Below are 24,804 nucleotides of genomic sequence, written 5' to 3' on the forward strand. Positions count from 1 at the left end.
TCAATCAAAGATACACTCACGTTTGCAATACAGTGATACAACTAGTGACGAGCATCAAAACCTGGTGTTTTGCTTCACAAAGAAAACAAAAAAAAACACATTTTGCTTCCAGTAAAATTCATGCCAATGAAGAAAAGAGATGTTCAGTCCTGTCAGGATGTTTGTGCATGTTTAAATTCTGCTTGTGTCTGCCTGTCATTTAGTATTTAAATAAAAATCTCTAGTGAAATAAGAAAATAAAATCACAAACTCATTTCCAGTCATAGGTAGACAGTTTGTTGAGCTGCCAGATGTGTTCTGTTAGTGTGATCGCCACCTTGTTAATTATAATGGCATTCTTGGGGATTGCAATCCTAAAGATGCAGCAGAGACAGAATAAAAATTAGAAGCTCCACAGTGCTTGGGGCGTGGATGTTCTCAACTTCTTTTACGGGGATCAAGAAACAGGAATAGATAGATAGATAGATACATAGATAGATAGATAGATAGATAGATAGATAGATAGATAGATAGATAGATAGATAGATAGATAGATAGATAGATAGATAGATAGATAGATAGATAGATAGATAGATAGATAGATAGATAGATAGATAGATAGATAGATAGATAGATAGATAGATAGATAGATAGATAGATACTTTATTAATCCCCAAGGGGAAATTCACATACTCCAGCAGCATACTTATAAACAACAATATTAAATTAAAGATTGATAACAATGCAGGTATAACAGACAATATCTTTGTATAATGTTAATGTTTACCCCCATGGGTGGAATTGATGAGTGGCATAGTGTGAGGGAGCAACAATCTCTTTAGTCTATCAGAGGAGCAGGACAGTGACAGCAGTCTGTCGCTGAAGCTGCTCCTCTGTCTGGAGATGATACTGTTCAGTGGATGCAGTAGATTCTCCATTATTGACAGTTGCCTGCTCAGTGCCCGTCGCTCTGCCACGAATGTCAAACTGTCCAGCTACGTGCCTACAACAGAGCCTGCGTTCCTCACCAGTTTGTCCAGCCGTGAGACGTCCCTCTTCTTTATGCTGCCTCCCCAGCACACCACACCACAACCGTCTGATAGAACATCTGCAGCATCTTATTGCAGATGTTGAAGGACGCCAGCCTTCTAAGAAAGTATAGTCGGCTCTGTCCTCTCTTGCACAGAGCATCAGTATTGGCAGTCCAGTCCAATTTATCATCCAGCTGCACTCCAAGGTATTTATAGATCTGCACCCTCTGCATAGAGTCACCTCTGATGGGCAGTTTCAAGGTAACGTGGGGACTGCTTCTCACAATGGGACACAGTAGTGTGTCAACAAAGTGTGAACAAGGCCTTAAGGAGCAATAGTTGCTTGTTTTCCATCTCCAAAAAATGCTTTTTAATGAGTTTTGTATTTCATAATTGTGAAATTGCCTTCAAAATTGATTTTGGTGACAGGTTTGCAAAGTTGTATGTGAGTTAAATCTTGTCCATTTCACTGATCCCATCTCAAACCTGATCCCTGTTTAATCTAGTTCAAGGTTGTTTGGGTTGGAACCAACCATATCTTTGCCCCCAGTCTCTCATGTGCACTCCCTCAGTGATTCATGGAGGTGCCAATTAAAATACCCGGAAACATATCTGGGATGTGATAGAAACCCTCCCTCCTCCAAAAAAAAAGAAAAACATCTCATAGACAAAGGGAGAAAATGCAGATGCCCTAATGGTCCACACAGGCAGAAACTGGACCAGGAATACAACCCTGAACCATGGAACTGTGCTAAACTTAGTGCCATCATGTCACTCCTAATTGTTCCCTGACAGGAAATTGAATATGGTGAAATTTTTAGGATTCATTTACCAAGTTTGGCCTGAACGTGTAATCTGCTCTGGGAAGTAAATCTGATTACTCGACTTCTAGTTGCTGGGTATGTCAGACATCCAGAATGCAGTTTCTGATCTTGTTACTGAACCATGAAAAATGTTAACATTTATCAACTGCGTCCTGACCTTCCAGCAGAGTCACACTCGCCCTTTTTAGTGACTGCTAAAAATGTACTTCCTGACAGAGTCGGTACTGTCTGAAGTGCTAAAAGGTTTGGCTGCAATTTCTGCCTCCTTTGTCATTTTTCCATTCTGTCGTAGTATGTAAAACACAAGACATCAGGAAGATGAGCTTCTCTTCTGCTTGAGACCACCTAAACAGAGTTCCTTATTTCTCATCGACAAATTATATGAATTATACTTCTACATAAGCATTCATTGGTTGTCAGCTCACATGCACACAGAACCCGACACTAAGACAAAAGACAAAGTCAAACAGAGTTGCGCACTTGTTGGAGTGAGTCGCTGAGCACATTATATGACTGGCTATACACGAGCACACTGCAGACTGTATAAATGAAGGCAAGTGATTTGACATTATATTTAAGTGTATAAAAACGGTTGCAAAATGGATGTTTTACTTATAAGCATGGAATTATTTTCATCTTAGTTATTCTTTTTTCTAGCTACACACTGACATAAATGTGCTATAAATTGGAGGATGAGAACTGGCATCCCAGCCGGGAAAGGGGATCGTTTCTTACCCAGATGGGAGGCCAGAGTGGAACAACAGATGGATTGGCTGTTGGGATAAGAAATAATTTTGTGTGCAGCTGATATAATATAATGCAGGGGTCCCCAACCCCTGGTCCGCGGCCCAATACTGGGCCGCAGCCGTCTGACAGCCGGGCCGCGAGAGAACTGCCGTCAACAGAGACTCACTCAGACTTTTCAGAACGCTTGGCGGGCGGGGCTTTGCAGCAGCGCAGAGAGAGGAGAGAGACCGAGGTGAGAGACTATTACAACAAAGTATTTTTATGGTCCCGACAGTTTCCCCATATGACACGAGTCTATAGAAATCGCGTTACTATGAAGTACATTCAGCAGATGCTTTCATTACAACAAAGTGAAATGCTTGAACGAATCATCCACAGAGCAGTTAGATCTGTGGTCGCAGCTCAGTTGTGACGTTTGCACAATGATCCCCAAACAGAAACAATGTAAAAAAAATTCTTTCTTCGAACTTTCCTCGTACTGTTTTTTTTTTTCTTGATGTTTTTGTTTTCTGTGGTTTTCATTGATACCTTTTGCTTATTGCTTGTCAACATTTGAAAAACATCCATTGGAATATAACTCATTGTCTCCCTCCTATAGAAACGGCAGACACGAAAAAAAGATAGCAGTGTTAATGTTTGTGATGTGCAATCTGTTGGAATGGCAAATGCAAAGCATATGTCTTTGTTATATGCAAGAAAAGAAGAAAAATGTCAGGTTGCAAAACGTATGCGAACTGCTTAATAACTTAATAATAATAGAAATGTTATGTAAATTGTGTATAAAACTGCCAAACCGGTCCGTGAAAAAATTTGCATCTAATAAAGTGGTCCTTGCTGTCAAAAATGTTGGGGACCACTGATATAATGGATGGAGCAGTGGAAGCCGAGAGTCGGGAGTTGTTCCATCCCCCATACACAGTAGTTCTTGTATGTTAGCCCAGTCGGGACACCCATAGATGTGCTTGACAGTTGGAGCCTGGAAGTGCAACCCTGTCGGGTCCCTGGGTACCAATCGAGGACGTTTTCGGGGGAGAACTTTCTTATTTTCTACATGGCCCAGAAGTGCTTTCAGGAAGACACAGTGTGGCACCAGAAACATTCCTGGGTCCAGCTTAAAAGTGAGCCCGCTGCCTTACAACAATGAGTCAGAGGTAGACTGAAGGAAGAAATGGTCTATTTACTCAATCTGGTAACTGATTTTTGGAAAGGGGATTGAGAAACGTGCTGAGGATAAATAAATATCTTTTATTTTATCCTAAAAGTGTGTTGGGTATTACTGTGGGTATTATTTATTACTTGATTTGGGGCTCAGTGGTGCCCCCTTGTGGTTACAAAATATATATACAGTTTGTATAGCATATGGCTCTGTTAATTGTTAATCATAATTACCTTGAGTATCATTTTCATTATCACTTATTCTCATGGTGCGTGTAATCTCATTAATGTTAAAAATGAATTCGGCACTCACATTTCAAGGACATTAAGTCAGAGTGAATTGAACAACAATATATGCCGAATCTCACACATGGTTCGCATTTGATTTTTTGTCAACTTTGCGCTTGCTAGGTCAGGTGAATAGAAATATAAATAAACTGCCAAGAATGAGAGTGATTGCCAATGCCAGTGACATCAATTTGTTCAAGGGATTTCCACACACAAATTATGGGAAGCCATTCATCAGATAACATCAGTTGGCATGGAAGGCTCTCTTTTGTATGCTTACTGCAAGTAGCATTGTTTGAAGAAGGCAAATCTTTTATTTACTGTATGCGTTTCGGTTTAAATATAAACTAGAAATAAATTACAGGTATTATTTGTGCTAGTAATCATATATTTCCAGAAGCACTTTCCTTTATTTTGTAATATGTGTTTTTTTTGAGTTTTTTTCTGTTATAGTAAGCTGATACCATCATCTTGTTGTTGCTGCCAATTCCTGATAGATAAAGTTGTGAAGATCCCATTGCACTTGGGCTCCGCCCCCTGGCTAGTTTTTTGCCAGCCAATTGAATTGGCCCCTCCTATCAGTGTCCCTCGCCATGCAACATTAATCAGGTGACAGCCACTTAACAGGAGGGCTGAAGACAATAACAAAGGAATCAAAGAGCAAAGACACTTAGTTTTGTGATCTTCAGAGTTACCATTTGTGACTTTGCTATTTTCTTCTTTTCAAATGAATTTCCAGTTTTGAGTTTTTGAATAATGTTTGAATGTTGATTGACTGATCAAGCTGAACAATATGCAGTTAAAAATGTGCTTAAGCCTTTTATTTGTTCAAAATAAAAAGTGAAGTAGATGCATTAAGTAGATATCGCTTTACTCCAAATACTGTATAATACTTGCTCCAAATGTCATTTCCGGGTAAGTGTATTGTTTGTTTGTTTTTATCATTTGATATATTCAAATGGAGTGAGAGGTCTGGATTATGTCACTATTTAGTAAATGCAGGTAGCATTATTTTTCTGAACTGTCCTATTGGTAGTTATTCATGTAAAATTTGCCACTGGTGAGTTTTAACTTCCGCATGTTCCATAGCACATTAATTTTTTTTTCTCAGAGAAGATGTGTTCCCTGGCCTCTGCTAATTTTCCATGTTTAGTCTTCTGGTTTATTTCTAAGTGATTTTAATATATTTATTGAAATTACATATTTAATTCCATTTATGCATTATTATGTTATATGTACTATTATGTTCACCCAAGTCCCTTACATTTTGTGCCTCCGAGAGACAGGGCCATCCTGACATCAACTCTCCTGAACCTCCCTCTGCCTCTTTAGGTCAGAGCTTTGAAGTGGCGCAGTGAAGTTTAGCGGTGTCATTCAATATCTCTAATTGGCTATCTGTCTCTCAACCCCATCACCACCTAACAACTAGTGTGAAGTGAGCGTACTGGTGCAGAATGGCTGCCATCGCATCATGAAGATGGACGTTGCACATTGGTGGTGGTTGAAGTGGCTCCCCACTCTCTATGTAAAGTGCTTTGAGTTGTGACAAAAGCGCTATATAAATGTCAAGAATTATTATTATTAGATGCACACGCAAAACTGGGTAACACAGTTAAGACAGAAACCTGGCTGTTTAAAAACCTCAATTTACTTGTCTGAGCCCACTTATGGAGTTAACTCTCTGCAAAACGCTTCACTAAACTGTGCAAAAAGGAGTTAAATGTCATCATTGGCTGCCGTGAATCCAAAAAAAAGCATGGCACCTGTGTCTTCCAAGTAGTGTGGTATGTGGTAAGCGGCTGGGGATGCCCAGAAGGACCGGAGGAGGGATTACGCCTCCTCCAGACCATGAGGGGGCGACTGTCCTGGTGGCTTTGGGGACCATGGGAACTGAGCTTGAAAGCTCAACCCTATAGGGGCCCGTGGTCACCGCCAGGGGGTGCCTCGATGCCTGGAAAGCCCTGGACCTCAGCACTTCCGCCACACCCGGAAGTGCTGGGGGGAAGATGACCAGGGACACCCAGAGTGCTTCCAGGTGCGCAGCCAGTACTTCCGCCACACTGGGGAGTGCCAGCGGTAGATTTTCGGGAGGCACCTGGAGCCCATCCGGGTGACTATAAAAGGGGCCGCCTCCCTCCGTTCAGTGGCTGGAGTCGGGAGTGGAGAAGGACGGAGCTCGAGAGGAGAAGAAAGGAGGCGGCCTGAAGAGAGGCAGTGTGAGAAAGGCCTGAACGTTGGGGGAGTTTTGAGGTTGTGTGCACCTTGTAAATAGTATATAGTGTAAATAAACGTGTGTGTGGTGCTTAAAACCATGTCTACCTGTCTGTGTCCGGGCCGCTCTCCACAGGTAATATAACTTAAAATAAATAAATATGCTATATAGTTACTTATCATTAAATGTAATACTTTACACTTTGTCTGTGTGGGCATAATAACAAATAATAACAAAACTTTTCAGTTATTTCTAGTACAGTTGAACTTTGAATATAGGCTAAATACACTTTTACATTTCCTATATATAAATATCTACATAAATTAAAAACAGATAACCTCACTAAAAGTTGCAATTTGCACTGGACCTTTGCAAATTGTAAAGACAGTACCTCCAGAAAACAAAATAATTTCTATGTGACTTTTACTTTAAAAGAATTAGAAACAATTGTATAACACAACAACACTAATTACACCTGTTTATTTTGACCACAATAATTAATTTTTAAATATTTAAATATGTTGAAAAACCTCTTACATTTTTGTTTACATTTGTTGTTCAATAACTCTTTAACTGCTGGTTGTATCAAAAATTCTTTTCCTCTTTCCTGAATGGTCTTTTTATAATAAACAAAGACTCCTATTCAGTTTCTGTCTAGGGTAAATAATAAGCGAGCAAATGACCCATTGGAGAGGAGATTTGGGCTGTTAGCTGGATTAACAAAAGTTGCTTGAGACGGCAAGAGTGAGACGGATCTGACACTTCGTGAGGATCCTCCAGGAGTGCTTCTCAGGGATGAAGAGGGTGTGTGTGCCTCTCGACCCTCATTTGTCTCTCATTGATTGAGTTGAACGTGATAGCTATGGTGCATTCTATATGCTCTATAACATTTGTAGAGGGATAATTATGATTACTGTTCTATGAAATGTTCTTGCTGCAAAATTACTTGTGCTTATCTAAATCTTCCATTTTAATTTCACAGTAAAATTTCCCAAGAGCCTAGTAAGCTCATAAGTATTAGATGCTAAATAATACTAAAAAAATACATGACTTTCTGCTGCGATGAGGCGGTCATGAGTGTCAGTTATATGTTTACGCATATGATGTATATTTTAACACTGTTCTGAGTAAATGTGGGTAGAACAGCTTTATAGTATGTAAATAATTATTTGTATTAATGCAGTAGAAGTTACCACAACATAGAAGAATTTCATGCTGTTCCCAAGCAACTTATGTTCAACCTATCCCAGCAAATCCATCCTTCTATTTGTTAAAATTGTATATTCCACTATAGGGTCCAGGAGAGTTGGACTGTATCCCAGAAGTATCAGGAACAAATCAGGGAAGAAATCAGAGTACTACATATACACACAGGGTAAATTTAGAGTTGCCCGTTAATTTAATACACAAACACAAAAAACACACAAACCTGGGAGAACAAAGGGGGGAAGTCTGGCACGGCACAGGCAAAGACTGGATTCAAACCAAGGTCTGAGAGGTTGTGAGATGGCCACTGTCAATTACAGGGCAAAGTGATGCACATGTCCATGCTCAATCCCATGGTCTAAAGGCTGCAATTGCTTTATATTCTAGTAGCAAATAATTTCTGCAGTGACTGTTTTGTCTTGGTAGAGTAATATATTATTCTACTTTCCCCATTTGTATTATTAATATGTAGCCTTTGTCAGAATGCCTCAAATCTCACAGACTCGCCACTCTTTACAAAGTATTGTACCATATAACTTCTCCCCACCTTCCCTTCTACATTTATAACCTCAGGCAATTAGGTGTAGTAAAAGACAAGCAGGAGTTAAGTTATACTTTAAACAATGTATTATTGATAATATTCATAAATAATAACAATATGCAAAGTACATTTGAATATTGGCAACCATACAGCCTGATAAATGGTGATGAGTAGTTTCAGGCGGCACACAGACTTGTTAGTTACTTAAAATGTCTCTAGTTAAGGCCATTGACTCTCTGTAGTTCGCATACCAGGAGAAGGTGGGAGCAGAGGATGGCATCATCTATATGCTACACCGATCCCTCTCCCACTTGGACAGAGGCAGTGGTGCTGTAAGAATTGTGTTTCTGGACTTATCTTGCGCCTTCAACACAATCCAACCTCTGCTTCTTAGGGACAAGCTGACAGAGATGGGAGTAGATTCATACCTAGTGGCATGGATCGTGGACTATCTTACAGACAGACCTCAGTATGTGCATCTCGGGAACTGCAGGTCTGACATTGTGGTCAGCAGCACAGGAGCGCCGCAGGGGACTGTACTTTCTCCGGTCCTGTTCAGCCTATATACATCGGACTTCCAATATAACTCGGAGTCCTGCCACATGCAAAAGTTCGCTGACAACACTGCTATCGTGGGCTGCATCAGGAGTGAGCAGGAGGAGGAGTATATGAACCTAATCAATGACTTTGTTAAATGGTGCGACTCAAACCACCTACACCTGAACACCAGCAAAACCAAACAGCTGGTGGTGGATTTTAGGAGGCCCAGGCCTCTCATGGACCCTGTGATTATCAGAGGTGACTGTGTGCAGAGGGTGCAGACCTATAAATACCTGGGAGTGCAGCTGGATGATAAATTGGACTGGACTGCCAATACTGATGCTCTGTGCAAGAGAGGACAGAGCCGACTATACTTCTTTAGAAGGCTGGCGTCCTTCAACATCTGCAATAAGATGCTGCAGATGTTCTATCAGACAGTTGTGGCAAGTGCCTTCTGGGGAGTGTGCTGGGGAGGCAGCATAAAGAAGAGGGACGCCTCACGCCTGGACAAACTGGTGAGGAAGGCAGGCTCTATTGTAGGCATGGACCTGGACAGTTTGACATCTGTGGCAGAGCGACGGGCGCTGAGCAGGGTCCTGTCAATCATGGAGTATCCACTGCATCCACTAAACAGTATCATCTCCAGACAGAGGAGCAGCTTCAGCGACAGACTGCTGTCACTGTCCTGTTCCACTGACAGACTGAGGAGATCGTTCCTCCCCCACACTATGCGACACTATGCGGGGGGTAAACGTTAACATTATACAAAGATATTGTCTGTTATACCTGCATTTTTATCACTCTTTAATTTAATATTGTTTTTTATCTGTATGCTGCTGCTGGAATATGTGAACTTCCCCTTGGGATTAATAAAGTATCTATCTATCTATCTATCTATCTATCTATCTATCTATCTATCTATCTATCTATCTATCTATCTATCTATCTATCTATCTATCTATCTATCTATCTATCTATCTATCTATCTATCTATCTATCTATCTATCATTTGTGGTCAGCTTTCTTCAGAACAGACCGCATGCCTGTCTCAGTATGGCTGCCGAGCTGTGTTCTTCATTGTGTTGTCCTTTGCAGTTCATGGTGTGTGAGATGGTCTTTCATCAGTTTGGTAAGAGAGAGAGAGCGAGGTAAAGCAAGTGTATGTATTCTGTCCAACCCCTAGAGCCAATAGGGCATTGTGGTACTTAACGACTTTTGTTACAAGACAGTTCCAAACAGCCATTCTTTAGACCAATGGGGGGTCAGAATACTCTCACACCTGCCCCCAAAACTATATGTTAAGGTAAAGCTTGGCAGTTAGGCAGCCTGGCTTTCCTGTGGGGGTTGAGAGAGAGACTTTAGCAGAGAAACACTTGCCAAACTGGTTTGAGGCACTTCCTCCAACCCTGTTGTAAAATTACAAAGACTCATTCCTAAAAGGGGGGAAGTGGTTCTTAAACCATTGCTGTTATTATCAATAATGTAACACTAATACAGTATTACATTGCTTGGTCTAAGTTACAAATAAAGACATACAAAATATTTAGCAACTTGTATGCAAAACTTCACATCACAACAGTGACATATACATCACTACATGTAAAATCTGATAAGATTTCACTAGAGAGCTCTCACCTTGTGAGTCAGGGTGTGCTGCTTGAGGTGGTGCGGCTGTATAAACTCCATTCCGCATTCAGTGCAGATGTATGGCCGAATGTCTTTGTGCTTCATCATGTGATTCTGGAGCTGGCTTGGGTACTGGAAGGTCTTGTCACACTCTGTGCAGTTATACTGGGTTGGACCCCTGTGAGCTGTTAGATGTCTCTTCAATTGGGCCAGTGTTGGAAAATCTAACCCACATTCTACACAGATGTTCTCCTGGCCACCTTCATGTTTGATCTCATGGGCTTTCAATTCACTGGGGTAGGCAAAGCCCCTGCCACAGATCCTGCAGGTGTATGGCTTGATTTCGCTGTGCTGCATCATGTGTCTCTTTAGGTGGCTTGTTTGAGTGAAGGCTTTGTGGCACACTTGGCACTTGTGAGGCCTGGTTCCCTGATGCGTGAGCATGTGTGTATGTAAGTGGCTAAGCTGCTTGAAGAGCTTGCCACATTGTTTACAGGCATGAGGCTTTATGCCACTGTGGCCAAGAATGTGGGTCACTAGGTTGTATTTGGAGGTATAAGACTTTTCGCACATTCGGCACTTCCAGCGCTTCTGGTCACCTCCCACATCAACATAATAGCTGTCATCAATGTGTACGTTGACATCCAGTCGCTCACCACTGTTGGACTTCTCCTTCTCAGCAGCGTCTCTTCGATGCCTATTTATGGACTCATTCAGATAAAAGCCATGCGGAAAATGCACGAGGGGGCTTGGCATGATGAATGGAAATGGGATCATTCCAGGGTGAATTTTGGGATAATATCTTGGTGGTGGGTGCATCATTAGAGGGGTGCCTGGCCATAGTAGTTCATGTTTCATGGGCTCCTCTTTGGCACCAGTGTCACAGCGATCAAGAGCACGATAAAACTGAAAGTTGCTTAGATCTATCATTTGTGGCATGCACTTTGCTGCTGGAGGCAATGGATAAGGCAGGCGTGAAAGGTTAACCATCTTCTCATTGCTTTCCTCACTCATTTCATCAGAGCACTCACCTTCTGGAAGAGGGTGAGTCACTTTGAATGGTGTCCTCTTCCGTTTTCGGGAGCCCCCTTCTGGGTTTGGCTGAAATCTTTCAAAGCCCAGTAAGGCTGGGGGTCTGAAACTAAAGAAGCTCCGGTCAAAAGAACTATCTAGTGAGGGGAATCGTGATGAATTAAGAAGAAGAGGAAGAGGCTGGAAGCATGGGCCATGGTTTGAGTGCGACTGCACCCTGTCGCCAAATGGGGAGGTGACATTCCTTTTAAGTGTCGATTCCATGCTGCTGAAGATAAACTTTGTCTCTAAAAAACAATAAAATCAAAGAATTAGGCAATTGATGTCTACATTAAAACTCTACCGCTGTATTTTTACTCCTCCATCATTCTAACATCCACCCATCCATCCATTATCCAACCCACTATATCCTAACTACAGGGTCACGGGGATCATTCTAACAGTATGTGACAATTCTATTACAACAACTACTGATGCATCACAGGAACATAACCATGCGGTTCAAGTGTCCAGAAATAATTTGACTGATAATCAGAAACAGCTGATGAATTGTGACTCTTTCATACTGAGGGAGTTTTACTTTATCAAATAATAATAGCATTATTTCTGAACAAATCCTGTAAAAACAGGGGTGGCCCACTGTTACTCTGATTCCAAGAAACCAAGAAACACAAAAAAATTTCATAAGAAAAGAAGTCATGTAAATTGAAGCAATACTAAAACAATCAAAAATTTGTATTGTATGTGTTAGTCAAGGAGAACAATGCAGGCTGCAGGTTTAATTAAAAAGGAAATATTTGGTCTTAAAGAATGTAACATTTAATTAAATGCTCATGTGTCATAAATTAAATATGTCATATAAGATATTTTTCTGGGAATATAAGCAAATGATCAGTGAAGTATTGGAACTTTTCAGTGCCTCAATTACTACAGTGTTTTATGGTTAATGATCAACTCCCATATATGGGGAAAATACAGTAGCATCTGTTTTGCTGATTAGCCACCATCTTTCTTGTTATTTCCGATTCATGGTTATTTCCCTTCTGATTAATAAAAAGAAAAAATGACAACACGGAAGTCTTCACAAAGTAAAATATTATGAGATCCCTGTGCAATAGGAGTTACGATAGCAGTGGTATCAATATGCTGATTTGACCTGGCCAAGCCTCTACAACGTCATCTAGTCCTTTTGGAGGAATACCCAAATGCCCCCACGATAGTATAATCCCTTCAGCATCCTAGGTCTGTCACTAGACCTCTCCCTAATGAGCATTGCTTTATACACCAATGTGCCAAACCCACCTCAAGTTTCTTCTCTTGATCCAAAGATGCAGCAGTTCTGCCATATTGATGAGGTCCTAACCCTGTCACAGGACGTGAGGCCAGCAACAACTGTCCAGGAATCTTAATTCAGCTGTTCATACTCACAATCTGTTTTTCAGTTACTACACAGAAATTGTGAGCATAAATGTGGTTGTATGCATGTAGACTGACCAATAAACTGACTTCACTACCCCAGTATAATGCAAAGTTCATACAACTGCAGTTGGTTGGATTATCTTACAATCTCTTCAATCCTCAGTCGTAAATAAAGCCCTGAGGTAACTTAACCACACTTCACTTAGAGCTATTGCTCATCCTATACCTTTTAATAATTACATTTATATAGTGTTTTTTTTTATCATTTTACATCAACAGAGGGGAACCGCTTCAATCACCACCAATGTGTAGCATCCACCTGGATGATGGAACAGCAACCATGATTGTGCCAATACACTCAGCTCACATTAGCTATTAGGTGATGAATGGATCAGAGAGATAGCAAATTAGAAACAGGGAATGATTAGGGGGCCAGATTGACCAGGATATTGTGGGCAGTTAAGCCAGGACACCAGCATAAACCCTACTCTTTCGAAAGATGCCCAGGGATCTATAATGACCACAGAGATTCAGGACCTTATTTTTACGTCTCATTTGAAGGGCAAAGAGCAAGATATGTGATTTCTGATTTTGAATTGCTAAATCTCACCTCTAATGCATAACACTAATGCGTTGACTTGTTCAGAGTGTAACCCTTAGATTCTTATCTGGGATGCTCTCCAGAACTTCACTGTTTCTTATATCCTGTCCATGAAATTCATAAACAAGACAGGAGACAAGATGAACCTTTGGCACAGTCCAATGCCCACAATAAATTGTCTCAACTTAATGCCAAGTATGGAAACATTGTCCTCGCTGACTGACTGGCACATAGATGCAGCACTAGAACTTTATACTCTAATATCTTGTTACACAATATACCAGCCATAAACTATCTCCATAAGCTTGCAAACTCCTCAAGTATATCCAATGATAAAACATTTGCCTGCTTTTCCATGTTAAAGAATGAAATGTACGTTGATCTATCTAAATCTGAGGTTAAGCTACTGGACAAAGGCTCTGTTCCATTATCCTGGCACAGGTTGAGGAGTGTGTTCTCTAGGTAATTAGAACACATCTTTGGTCTCCTTTATAGGAAAGGGAACCAGCACCCCAGTCTTTTAGTCCCGAGACACTATTTACATTTTCCAAGCAAAACTGAAGAAGCATGTTAGCCAAAATTCACACAAAAAATTTAGCGCTTTCAATATTTTCAGCTCATTCTCATGGACTTTGGTGTCCTGACCCTGTAAAGCTTTTAAATCGTTTTAGTCACCTCAGCCAGAGAAATGGATCCAAACCCAGTAAATGCTTCTGGCATTTTCTCCTCCTCTTGAGTACATATCCAACAAGTTTAGATGTCTGCCTCATCTAGGAACAATTGATGTGTGTCAGCAATCACTTGTGAACCAGATTACTCATGTAGCTCTGAACTTTGTGGGGCTGCCATGTGGGTACAATGCCAAGGGGGAACGTTAGTACTAGTCAAATGACAGATGAGAGTGGGACACCTCCAATTATAATAGACCTTGTGAATAGAAACTGTCTGACAGGTCAATGAATGTAATTTAAAAATCAGTTATTTGAAAATAAATCCATCCTCCATCCAGCAGAGGAGAGAATGAAAACAAAACTGATGGCAATTATGAACAATGCTGCACATCCTCCTGAGTGCTTTCAGACAGCAAATTATTCAGCAGAAATGTGCCAATAAACTCTACTGGGACTCCTTTATACCTGCAACAATATGCCTGCATAATGTTTCACTGTGACTGTGATGGCTCTGTTTATCTATAACCAAGTCAGAAAGTTGCTTCTTTTTTGTAAATCTTTGTGCGTATTTGAGTGGAGTGGTTGTTGTTGCTGTTTGTAATAATATTTTTGACCTTTTGTAAAAAGCTAAAAATTCCCCCTTGGATCAATCAATCAGTCTATCTATCTATCTATCTATCTATCTATCTATCTATCTATCTATCTATCTATCTATCTATCTATCTATCTATCTATCTATCTATCATGGATGTTATGTGTAAGCCACTTGATCACCCATTGCCTAAATTTTGTTTCAAAGGAACAACTTTTGTTTATCTTAAGACAACTCTCTGGCAATTTCTTTTCAAGATTTCGATGACTTTGAGCCTGATCAATATAGAAGATTATTTGTCCCAAAATTAAATGTAATCCAACATGTTAACTACATTGCAATGTAATGCATATGTATATGGCACATTTAATTCTGGCATGGTTTTCTCATGTCATAAGTAAAAACATATCAACCAAATGATTAAATCCTCTTTACTATGGTGTGCAGTCTTTGTGTGAAGTATTAAAAAGCAGTGAAAAAGTGTATTGCATTTTAATTCACATACACAAATTGTGTGTCTTAACTAAAAGCAAAGCAAAGGTATTGCATTTCGCTTAGCGGCTGTTTTCAAAGGTGATGCATTTTGATTCAAGACCATGCATTAATCGTGTCAAAACTAATTGTAATGAAACACCCAATCAGCATCAAAAGGGTTAGGGTTAGGGTTAGGGTTGGGGCAAGGGGCATCAACAGTTGGGGTAACAGGTAGTTGATAAAGCAGGTTGTGGCTGGGTGGTGAAACAACAGTCTCAAACTCAAAGAATTTTTGGGACCAGGTCATCCCATTTATTCATTGGCAGATGAATGAAAAACTTTTGAAAAAAGAAAGAAAAACTTGCATCCTCCCACTTATCCCCACTCTGAGGTTTTGCATAAATTAAAAATAAAGATCAATACTCTATACTCCATTCTGTGGCTTTCTCTGGCTTTGTAAGAAGACACTTCCAGGGATGCCTGCTTTTTATGGTGGCTAGACCGGAATGGGTGGGGTTAGGCACCCTTACTGGGCGGCTTCTCCGTACTGTGAGGGAAGAAGAAACAGTAGATAAATGTAGAGTGTGAGCTCTATCTATCTATCTATCTTTCTTCTCGTTCCCTTTCCTCCAGTACTTCCTTAAACTCTCATTCTCTCTCTTCTCTAACTAAAATCAGTTGCTGTCTCTCTCTCTTTCTCTTAAGCCCATTTTGACATTATAATGGATCCCCAGCCCTGTCCATAGTTTAATATGGTCTGTAACAAGTGCTGCAACTGTTGGATCAACGCTGTTAGTCTGCCTGCTGTTACATTATGATGTTACATACTGTAACATTGTCAAAGTCATTTAATCCAGATCAGGGTCATGGCGGGCTGTAATCTATCCCAGAATTACAGAGCACAAGATATGAAACAACCCCAGACAGGATTGCAGTCAATCCCAAGGCCCAATCACAGCCATAGTCACAACCAAGTAACCTAATCAGCACGTCTTTGAATAAACAGAAGAAAACCTGTAGGGGAGAACATGTGAGCTCGACACAGGCAATAATCTGGCATTGGATTTGAGCCAAAGATGCTGGATCTGACAAGCAGTAGCACTAGCCTTTGCAAATCTGTGCTAATCTAAAAAAAAAATACACATTTTAATGAAAAAAATAAAACCTCCTTAGATGAAATGCTGCTATAATAAACTAAACTCCCGTACACCTCTAAATTTGGATTAATCAGGATTAGAACATGGGTGCATGGGAATATTATACTGCTCTTATATATGCCTGGTACTGTATGTCATTCTCTCCCATTTTTTTCAAAGAAATTAATCTTTACAATGTCCTCATGTCATATTTGTGTTTGAAATCAGTAAAAGCACCATAAATGTCATTTGTTCAGGATGAAACTTTGAAACTTTCCCTATATTTCCTCAAATTCATACATAGTAAAAAAACATTTGAAAATCATATTTTTTACCATTCCATGTCTCTGGTCCATTTTGAGCCATGATTAACTTTAATGGATTTTCCACTACATTTAAGGTTGTTTGTTTGTTCACAACCCATAAACACTTCCTAAATCCCACCTTTTCAGCTTTAAGTAAAGAGACTAAACTTTAAAAATGTCACATTCTTCAACTGTTGCTAGCCTACCATATGTCTTTTGTAACATTGGCAGTGAAGGTGAAGTGGGAATTACCTCAGGACCACTTGCATATTGGCTACTACTATTTAGAGCTCCGTGTTCAGGAGTCACATTTTTCTGTAAATGAATATTCAAAAAGCTGACATGCACTGCATAGACTACCATTGTTGATCAGAAAACATGTTTCACTTTGCAGAAGGATATTTTAATATGGTGTTGATCTTTACAGGTCTATTCTGATGTTCTTATGGGACAAAGTGCCACTGAATAAAACACTTTATTATCAATGCACTTTGTTCTGTTTTTCAGCATTTCAGGGTTGGCCAGAAGGCACTTGCTGAAAACAATGATTGCTCCAATCCCTCTTTTAACCAGTTTATGGCAGTCTAAAAAAAAGAAACACCACAAAAAGTGAGACTGAAATGAATTAAGACGAAAAAACAGAAGTAATTCCTATCAAGCTCACCTCTCTGTCCATGAAAGGGCCACTATAAGGTTGATTTAGGTTTTCAGTTCTCTTTGGGAAATTACCCTGCTCTGCTTCAAACTGGGATGGAAGGAAGGGTACTTCCCTTTTCCAGAGCTTGTGGTTTCACATCAGCATTTGGTTGTTTTAACTGAAACTACCTACAAAGATGCAGAGAGTGAAGGCAGCGCTGTAAAGAATACCTAATGATGTTTTCTTCTGGCCTTTTCACAAATAGAGAATGACTGGCTGAAGCAGACTTATCTAAATGTTTTCTATTTGAAATATTATTACAAGCTAGGGGCTGCATAGGGGCCTTACCATGACTTCAGTGTGATTTGGCCTGATCACTTTGAATTGGGGATTTCATTCTTAATTTAAAGACATCAAATCAACTTGTGCCAGCTGGCCAAACCAAATCAGACAAGTGGAAAGACATTTTTTTCCCCTCTTCATAACTTGAAATTTTAGAGATTTTGGAATAAGTAGGCAAACCATATGTTCAGGTTCAAGTTTTCTGTCATGTAATATTAGATTCTTACTTTTATGTCTTCCACAGACTAGTGACGCTTGCATAAAATGAGGAACAGACCAAGAATAGAGTCAGAATAGAGTCAGAATCTATTAGTTTTTAACATAATAGCTTTGAGGCTGCTTATAGCAGAAAACTACATCACGTACAAATAGCATAAATAACATTTGTTAAGCAACATGCATTATTATAAACATTTGTAGAATACTGCAGTTATAAAGGAAATGTGCAAATGATGTGCAGATCTCACACTGACACCTTTATACACGAGAGAACACACAAATAAATGAGGAAGACGGGGCTAAATTACTGATTTGTTAGGGCTATGGCTCCTGGATAGAAGCTGCTCAGGTGTCTTTTAGTTTTAGTTTTATTTAATGTAAAGCGTTTACCAGAGGGATGTTTTTGGAACAAGTGATGACCTGAATGAGGTGAGTCAGTGGTAATCCTATTGAAATGGTTTGTGACACTAGATGCAAACAGGTGAAAGCTGAACTTAAACAGACAACAATGAAGAATGTGATCTTCTTCTTCTATTTCTTCTTCCCCTTCATCTTTTCCTACTTCTGTGTGGAGTTGAAGTATTTGATCAACCTTCTCCAGACAGCTCAGTCCTGCATCTCCTCTACAGTCAAGCCCTTTTCCTTCAAATCTTCTTTTACTTTATCCATCCACCTCCACTCTGGCCTCCCTCATTTTCTATTCACCTGTTCTTCAATTCCCATCATTCTTTTGCTCACATATTCATTGTCTCTCCTATAGTCATTATGTCCTTGTAGAGAGCAGTCAGCTAACTGAACCTTCTTCTAACCTCTTGACATATCCTATGTATGAATGCACAACTTAAAAGATTTTCTGTTATTCGTACAGCAGCAACTCAGTTGTACCTTCAGCTTTCTTTGCTTCCATTTTTCCACTGACTCACAGGAAAGCTACATAAATAAATCAGGAAGTGCTGCATTCCACATCTATTTCTTAAGGCCATCCTTCCCCCTTGTGATATTGTGACCAACATATCCCTCAAAAATCACCAAAAAGAAATCTGCTTATCCTGAAGTGATTATATTCATCATATTATCAAATATGTCTTCCATGAGAGAGATAAAGGAAAATTAAAGGATCAAGAAGTTGATGAAATTAATGAATGTGTATATAGTTCTGGTGGAACCTCGGATTAAGGGACTGAGTTGTCTCAGTTTGTAGTGCTCTTTGTGTTGCATGGTAACAATATGGAGAATTTAAAAAGGACAAAAATCAACATAATGATCACAATTAAAATTCATCCATAGATCATTGGTAACCAACTCTCACCGTCCTCATGCATACATGTAAATGGACAGTTTGTAACTGACCAACTGAATCAATTAAATCATTTAATTTTTAACCCTAAAGATAACCTGTCATATACTGTAAATTTATGCAGAACACTGCATGAGGAATAATTCTAAATGAATATAGCACCTTGATGAAAATTGAACTGTTGATTTGGAACATTTGGGTTGGTTTAGGAAATGAGCTGTAATGGTATGTTCTCATCAAACCACAATCTCATACATTACCACAACTTTGAGTGTGTTCTTGACACTAGTTTTATCTCATCTCCCCACTAGGGTTGTGCCCCAGCCCTCATGTTCATAATTCTATCTGTGAGATGGGGATACTAGCCACCTAAACAGCAGAAATGAAGAATGCTTTGTGTAGGCTGGGTGACTAACTTCAGTATTATCAGGTCCTATCACTGCAAAGTATCACATTTGCTTGTCAAATGCTGTAACACCATAAGCCATTTTGGCTTGGCATTCTAGGTGAAAGTTATATCCTTTTCTGACACCACTGCCATGGAGATGGAGATGGAACCAAGATTATTAGCCTTTCCCATTCACAATGCCCCTGTGAGCCATGCACACAATTAACAAAACCAACTGAGCCATGAAGATGCTGTGCACCTTGTGTCGACTAGCCTCACTGATATCTGGGGAGATGTGTTACACGTTCTTACACTCTGCCACTCTTCAGTTCACTATTCTAGGTTAAAGACTTCCCACCTTCTTGGATCAATTCTTGGCCTTCACATTCACAACACTTTCACAAGTGACCAAACCCGTTGACTCAAAAGTCATGACTGCCATCTGCAAGGAAGATGATTTCTGGAAGAAAATCAAAGTCACAGCCCAATCAGAAGACACGTTTCTGAGGGCCACTAGCTTGCATGATAGGCGCCTCATAGCACAACAGCTTCAAGCACAGCTTAAAAGTGGTTGAAAAAAGCAAATCTGTTTCTACTATTAATAGGAGCGAAAGTCTCGTCTTCACAATAGAAACTGACACTTGCTTTTTTGACAACGATTAAGCTGTACTTGAAGCTGTTATGCTGTGAGGTGCCTGATTGGGTTGTGACTTTGGTTCTGCCAGATCTCTTCCTATCAGAGCTTCATCCAGTTTCCAATTGCCTTTGGATTGTGTAGGACACCATACTCACTAACACTTTGATTTTGTTTTTGCAGTTTCACTAAATGAAAGGCCTAAACATCTAAGGGTAATAATGGTCTGTCTCATTTCATTTGTTAATCACCATTTTCTTGCCATTATCACTGGAATATTGTCCAAGTAGTACTTCAGAGGGTGTAGTAACACAGTGTGTTCCAACTCTGCTTTAAAACAGACAGAGGGTATTTAAGTAATTAAGTGAAGTTGGGAGACCTGTGTAAATTGTTTGCTTCAACTTGCAAGGCTTAATTTACTTTAATTGCTGGAGAACATCTGTAGGTTTTTGCGCCCTGAAGAAGGCCCATTTGTAATATTGTGAAATTTTCTTTTTTTCAGTTTTTGCCAACCTAAACTTTAAATTGAAACCTCTGGCAATTTACTGATTACATTTTTGAGCTGTTGGAAAACTTGTGACCAGTAGTGTGTATATATATATATATATATATATATATATATATATATATATATATATATATATATATATATATATATATATATACTGTATATATATATATATATATATATATATATATATATATATATATATATATATATATATATATATATATATATATATACTGTATATATATATATATATATATATATATATATATATATATATATATATATATATATATATAAACACTGTGGAGGGGTGGTATCTTGAAGGGGTTGAGTGGCCTGTTATGTCAGGAATTATTGTTTTTATAAAATTACACATGAGGTTTATTTCTAAAATTTGGTTCAAATTGGAGTATTTTTGTAAAGATCCCCAGAGGTTTATTTTGATAATCCTAAACACACTGCTGTTCTTGCTTTCCCTTCCTTTTTTGTCAGCTAATAGGTATCAAACACTACTGTATTAACTTTGTGCTTTCCCAGTACCAGGTAAAATTAATATGTCTATGTTAATCAATTAAGTAATTCCTTTTCATGCATTCCCTAAACTGTTTATTCAGTTCAGGGTCAACAGTTAATTAACGTATGTGTTAATTCATCTAGTGTTTTGCATCCAGGTCTCTAAGCTAACCAACCGTGACGACAGCAAAATAAAAATTGAACTGCACCCTCATTTGTTACCAAGCAGTGCATATTTTAAATTTCTATAATAGTAATCAGTGTAAACCCAGAATCCCATGGTTTTATGTCAAATTTTAAAGAAAACATTTCAAATTGGACTTGGTATATGGTGCAACGGTGGTTCAGCATTTGCCATTAGTACCTCGCCACACCACAGTCCTGGGTCCAATTTTTGGCCTCAGCATTCAGAATCAGTGCAATCATCCTCTTTTCCTTATGTTTTTTCTCTGAAAGTAATGGTTTCCTTCCCACATCCAAAAATATACATGTTAGACTGACTGGTTACCCTGTAATAGCCCAAGATGATTATAACACTGGCACCTCATCCAGTTCTAAACTGGATCCTACCTTCCACCTACTGACAGGATCAGCTTCGTCTCCACACACCCCACACAAATAAGTGTGTTGAGGAGATTGATGAACTTACTGTAGGGTGTATGTGTATCAGTGTCAGGGTCAGTGTCTATGCTACAGTATTAGTACATTTGAACGTTGGTGTTGATTATGCCCTAAATGGCACCCGTAACATCAGTCGTATTAAATGTATAAAACACAATAGCACTATTCATTATATGTAGGCAGAAAGAGCATGAAGCAAGGCACATGCCCTTGAGGTTTATTCTGTTCAGACTACCCATGGTTTAAAGGTTGTAACACCTTTTCAGATATAAGGGGATTTTTCAGCTTTTGTTAACACATAGCACAGTTATATGTTGAACATCATAAAGAAACCCAACATTGATTAAAATAGGGATGTGAACAATGAGTCTTATTTTGAAATATGAACAAAGGGCACAAGCGAGAAAGAGATGAACATAGCAGCTTGTTTGTGAGACAAGGAAGAAAGGAAAAGAAAAAAGGAAGCAACTTCTCTGAGTTTTGGAACACTTCCAGTTATTCAATCCAAATCTTTCATTTTCATTTACAATTTCTATTTTTTTATATTAAAAATGAAAAAAGGAACACAATGTGCTTCTGCAAAATTTATTCTTCTTACACCGTGCATGAGAACAGTGTCTGTAAACCTTTTATTATATCGTTGGAAGACCTTGCACGACAATGCTGGGCACTCCTGGCTTACTTATTGCCTTGTATTTTTTATCTTCACGTATTTTTATTCTTTTTGCTCTATATACAGTATAATATTTAAAGTGAATAGCAGACTCTGAAATTTCAAAGATCTGTTGCACTTGTTTTAATCATCATGATATGCACTATTTGTCCAAAAGTACGTGGAGACCCCTCCAAATGACTGAGCTCCGGTGCTCCAGCCACACCCATTGTTGACAGGTGTATGAAATCAAGGACACAGCCATGCAGTCTCCATTGACAGACATTGGCAGTTGAATGGGTCATTGCGAAGAGTTCAGAGACTTGGCACTATCATAGGATGCCACCTTTGTTGCAAATCAGAACATGACATTTCTGCTGTGCCAGACCAATTGTAGATGCTGTTATTGTGAGTTGAAAGAATTTAGGAACAATAACAGTTCAGCTATTAAACTCACAATGTGGGGCTGAAGCTCATAGGCATCTGCTGTTATTATATATATATTTACACATGCATGTTAGCGGATCACTCTCTGGGCTCATCTGAGGTATTTACTACCACCCTGGGTCAAGAGGGTGTGCTGGCGTTAACTATGTCCTCTTCTGTTCCCTACATAGTACTAAGAAGACACACAATGAGGGCATGTGACTCTGTCTCTTCTGATCCTCCACCTATAAATCCTAAGGCCTCCAGAAGGAGGCGTCACTCTGTCTAAAGAGCACACCGCAGGACGGAGATCCTACCTGGTGACTAACTAAAAACCCTCTTCCTTTTTGATATTGGAGTGCAGAGCATTTCATTTTGTTTGGTTTTTTTTTTCATTTCATTAAATGGGGATGACCAGGTTGGCGTCCCAACATTTCTCCCTTGGACTTTCTGTTCTTTAATCGCCCACTATGCATATACTGTATTTTTATATTTATATTTATAAAAAGGACAGAATGACATATGCTTTGAAACCCCCTAAAGTAGGAATACCTGCTTTTGGCACATCCCTCTGGTGGCATCCAAGGCTGCCCAATGAGGCTACAGTTCACAGGTTGCCTTGCAGATATGTGCATGGGAAGACCAACAAAAAGATACTGTCACCTAGTACATTGAGGGAGTATGCGATCCAGATAGGTGGTCTACGCCTGTCCTTCTATTATGTGGGTTTTCAGGCAGGCAAGTATCCATCCATAGCATTTGGGAAGCCAGTCCATCTCTACCTTTTATTACAGCACTCAGGGATAGCATATCAGAAACAAGATATGTGGCATTACAGTATGGAAAAACTAAAGTATACAGTTATTCAAATAGAGAATGCCCTAAAATTCTATTTTTTTCCAAAGTTTTCATGTCTACATAATATAGTTCCTTTCACATCTATCTATCTATCTATCTATCTATCTATCTATCTATCTATCTATCTATCTATCTATCTATCTATCTATCTATCTATCTATCTATCTAAATTAAAAATCCTACTTGAATTACCTTTTTCAGTTGAATCTAATGTACTATTCAGATTGGTTTCTATTGCATTTAAAGCATTTGACAAAGGAGCTCATCAAGAACAATAAATAGTACCATAAAAGAACATATAATGCTTTCAAATATTGAAAGTCTGCAAAAATATTCAGAAAAATAATTGTTCTTCTTTGGTGTTATTATTTCTATTTCTCATTAATGTTATTCAAACTTCAATAAATATTTGATCACAAAACATTTATAATGCATTACAGCAACATTTATTTATATAGCACATTTTCATACAAATAATGTAGCTCAAAGTGCTATTACTACGCCATACAACATTTAAATATATAAACACACACTTTACATTAAACCCATAATAAACAGAACAGAAACTCAATGTTAGCCATAAATAGAAGCACTAATATGAAGTATCTGAACATTACAATTGAGATGTCCAGTTCACCATGGAACAGAGGAAAGCAAAAACTCCAGTCAACGGTACACCTAAAAAAAACTGACAGTCAAAACTGGGTGACGTCACAGCAGCACTGTAGGCCAAATGACCGCCTACCCCTTCATGAACATTCAACAAAAAAATCCAAAACAGCAGTAACAATAAAATGAAACATCAAAAGAAAGCAAAACGTTCAAAGTACAACTGCCCGACCCTGCCTCACACCAAAGACGGAGGTGACACATCAGCACAGGTCACACCCCGTCTGTCACACAATCTCCTTTAAACTCAAACACCCAAGACTGCCTGGCCATCTGCCACCTCAAGTAAGCCCATTAAATCTTGCTACTCAACTTTTCCTAAATGAGCTGATAGTTTTGTGGCTCCTCTTCCACAGAAGTGAGCTCATGAGGTTCCATCCATCATAAGCTTTAATCAAGTCTAAAGACTTACCTGGTCATTTCAGAACTGTGTTTCTACTTTTATATTAGTGATGTCAGCTGCACTTTCTCAAAGTTCACTGGATTCCTCTGTTTCTGTAATACCTTTTTCTCAATTTTTTGGTGTTCCTAATGGCTCTCAATAGCTAGTTTTCCTTTTGACTTATAATGCTCATGACACCGTTTTTAATTTTGTTTGCTTTATAAAGCACTTTGTGTTGGTGGAAATGATCAATAGCACTTTCTAAATAAGATTTTA

The 24,804-nt window shown here is 39.1% G+C and overlaps 1 protein-coding gene across 1 annotated transcript in view; it reads right to left on the reverse strand.

The window, feature by feature from the left end:
- znf366 (zinc finger protein 366) overlaps positions 1-24,804 on the reverse strand; it is a 49,796-nt gene that overhangs the window by 21,308 nt on the left and 3,684 nt on the right. The window contains exon 2 of the mRNA XM_028805660.2: positions 10,159-11,468. Within this exon, the coding sequence (XP_028661493.1) occupies positions 10,159-11,445 (1,287 nt within the window). The 5' untranslated portion in view covers positions 11,446-11,468. The remainder of the gene's footprint in view (positions 1-10,158; positions 11,469-24,804) is intronic.

Source organism: Erpetoichthys calabaricus, chromosome 7 (genome assembly GCF_900747795.2).
Source record: "Erpetoichthys calabaricus chromosome 7, fErpCal1.3, whole genome shotgun sequence".
Classification (NCBI taxonomy): domain Eukaryota; kingdom Metazoa; phylum Chordata; class Cladistia; order Polypteriformes; family Polypteridae; genus Erpetoichthys; species Erpetoichthys calabaricus.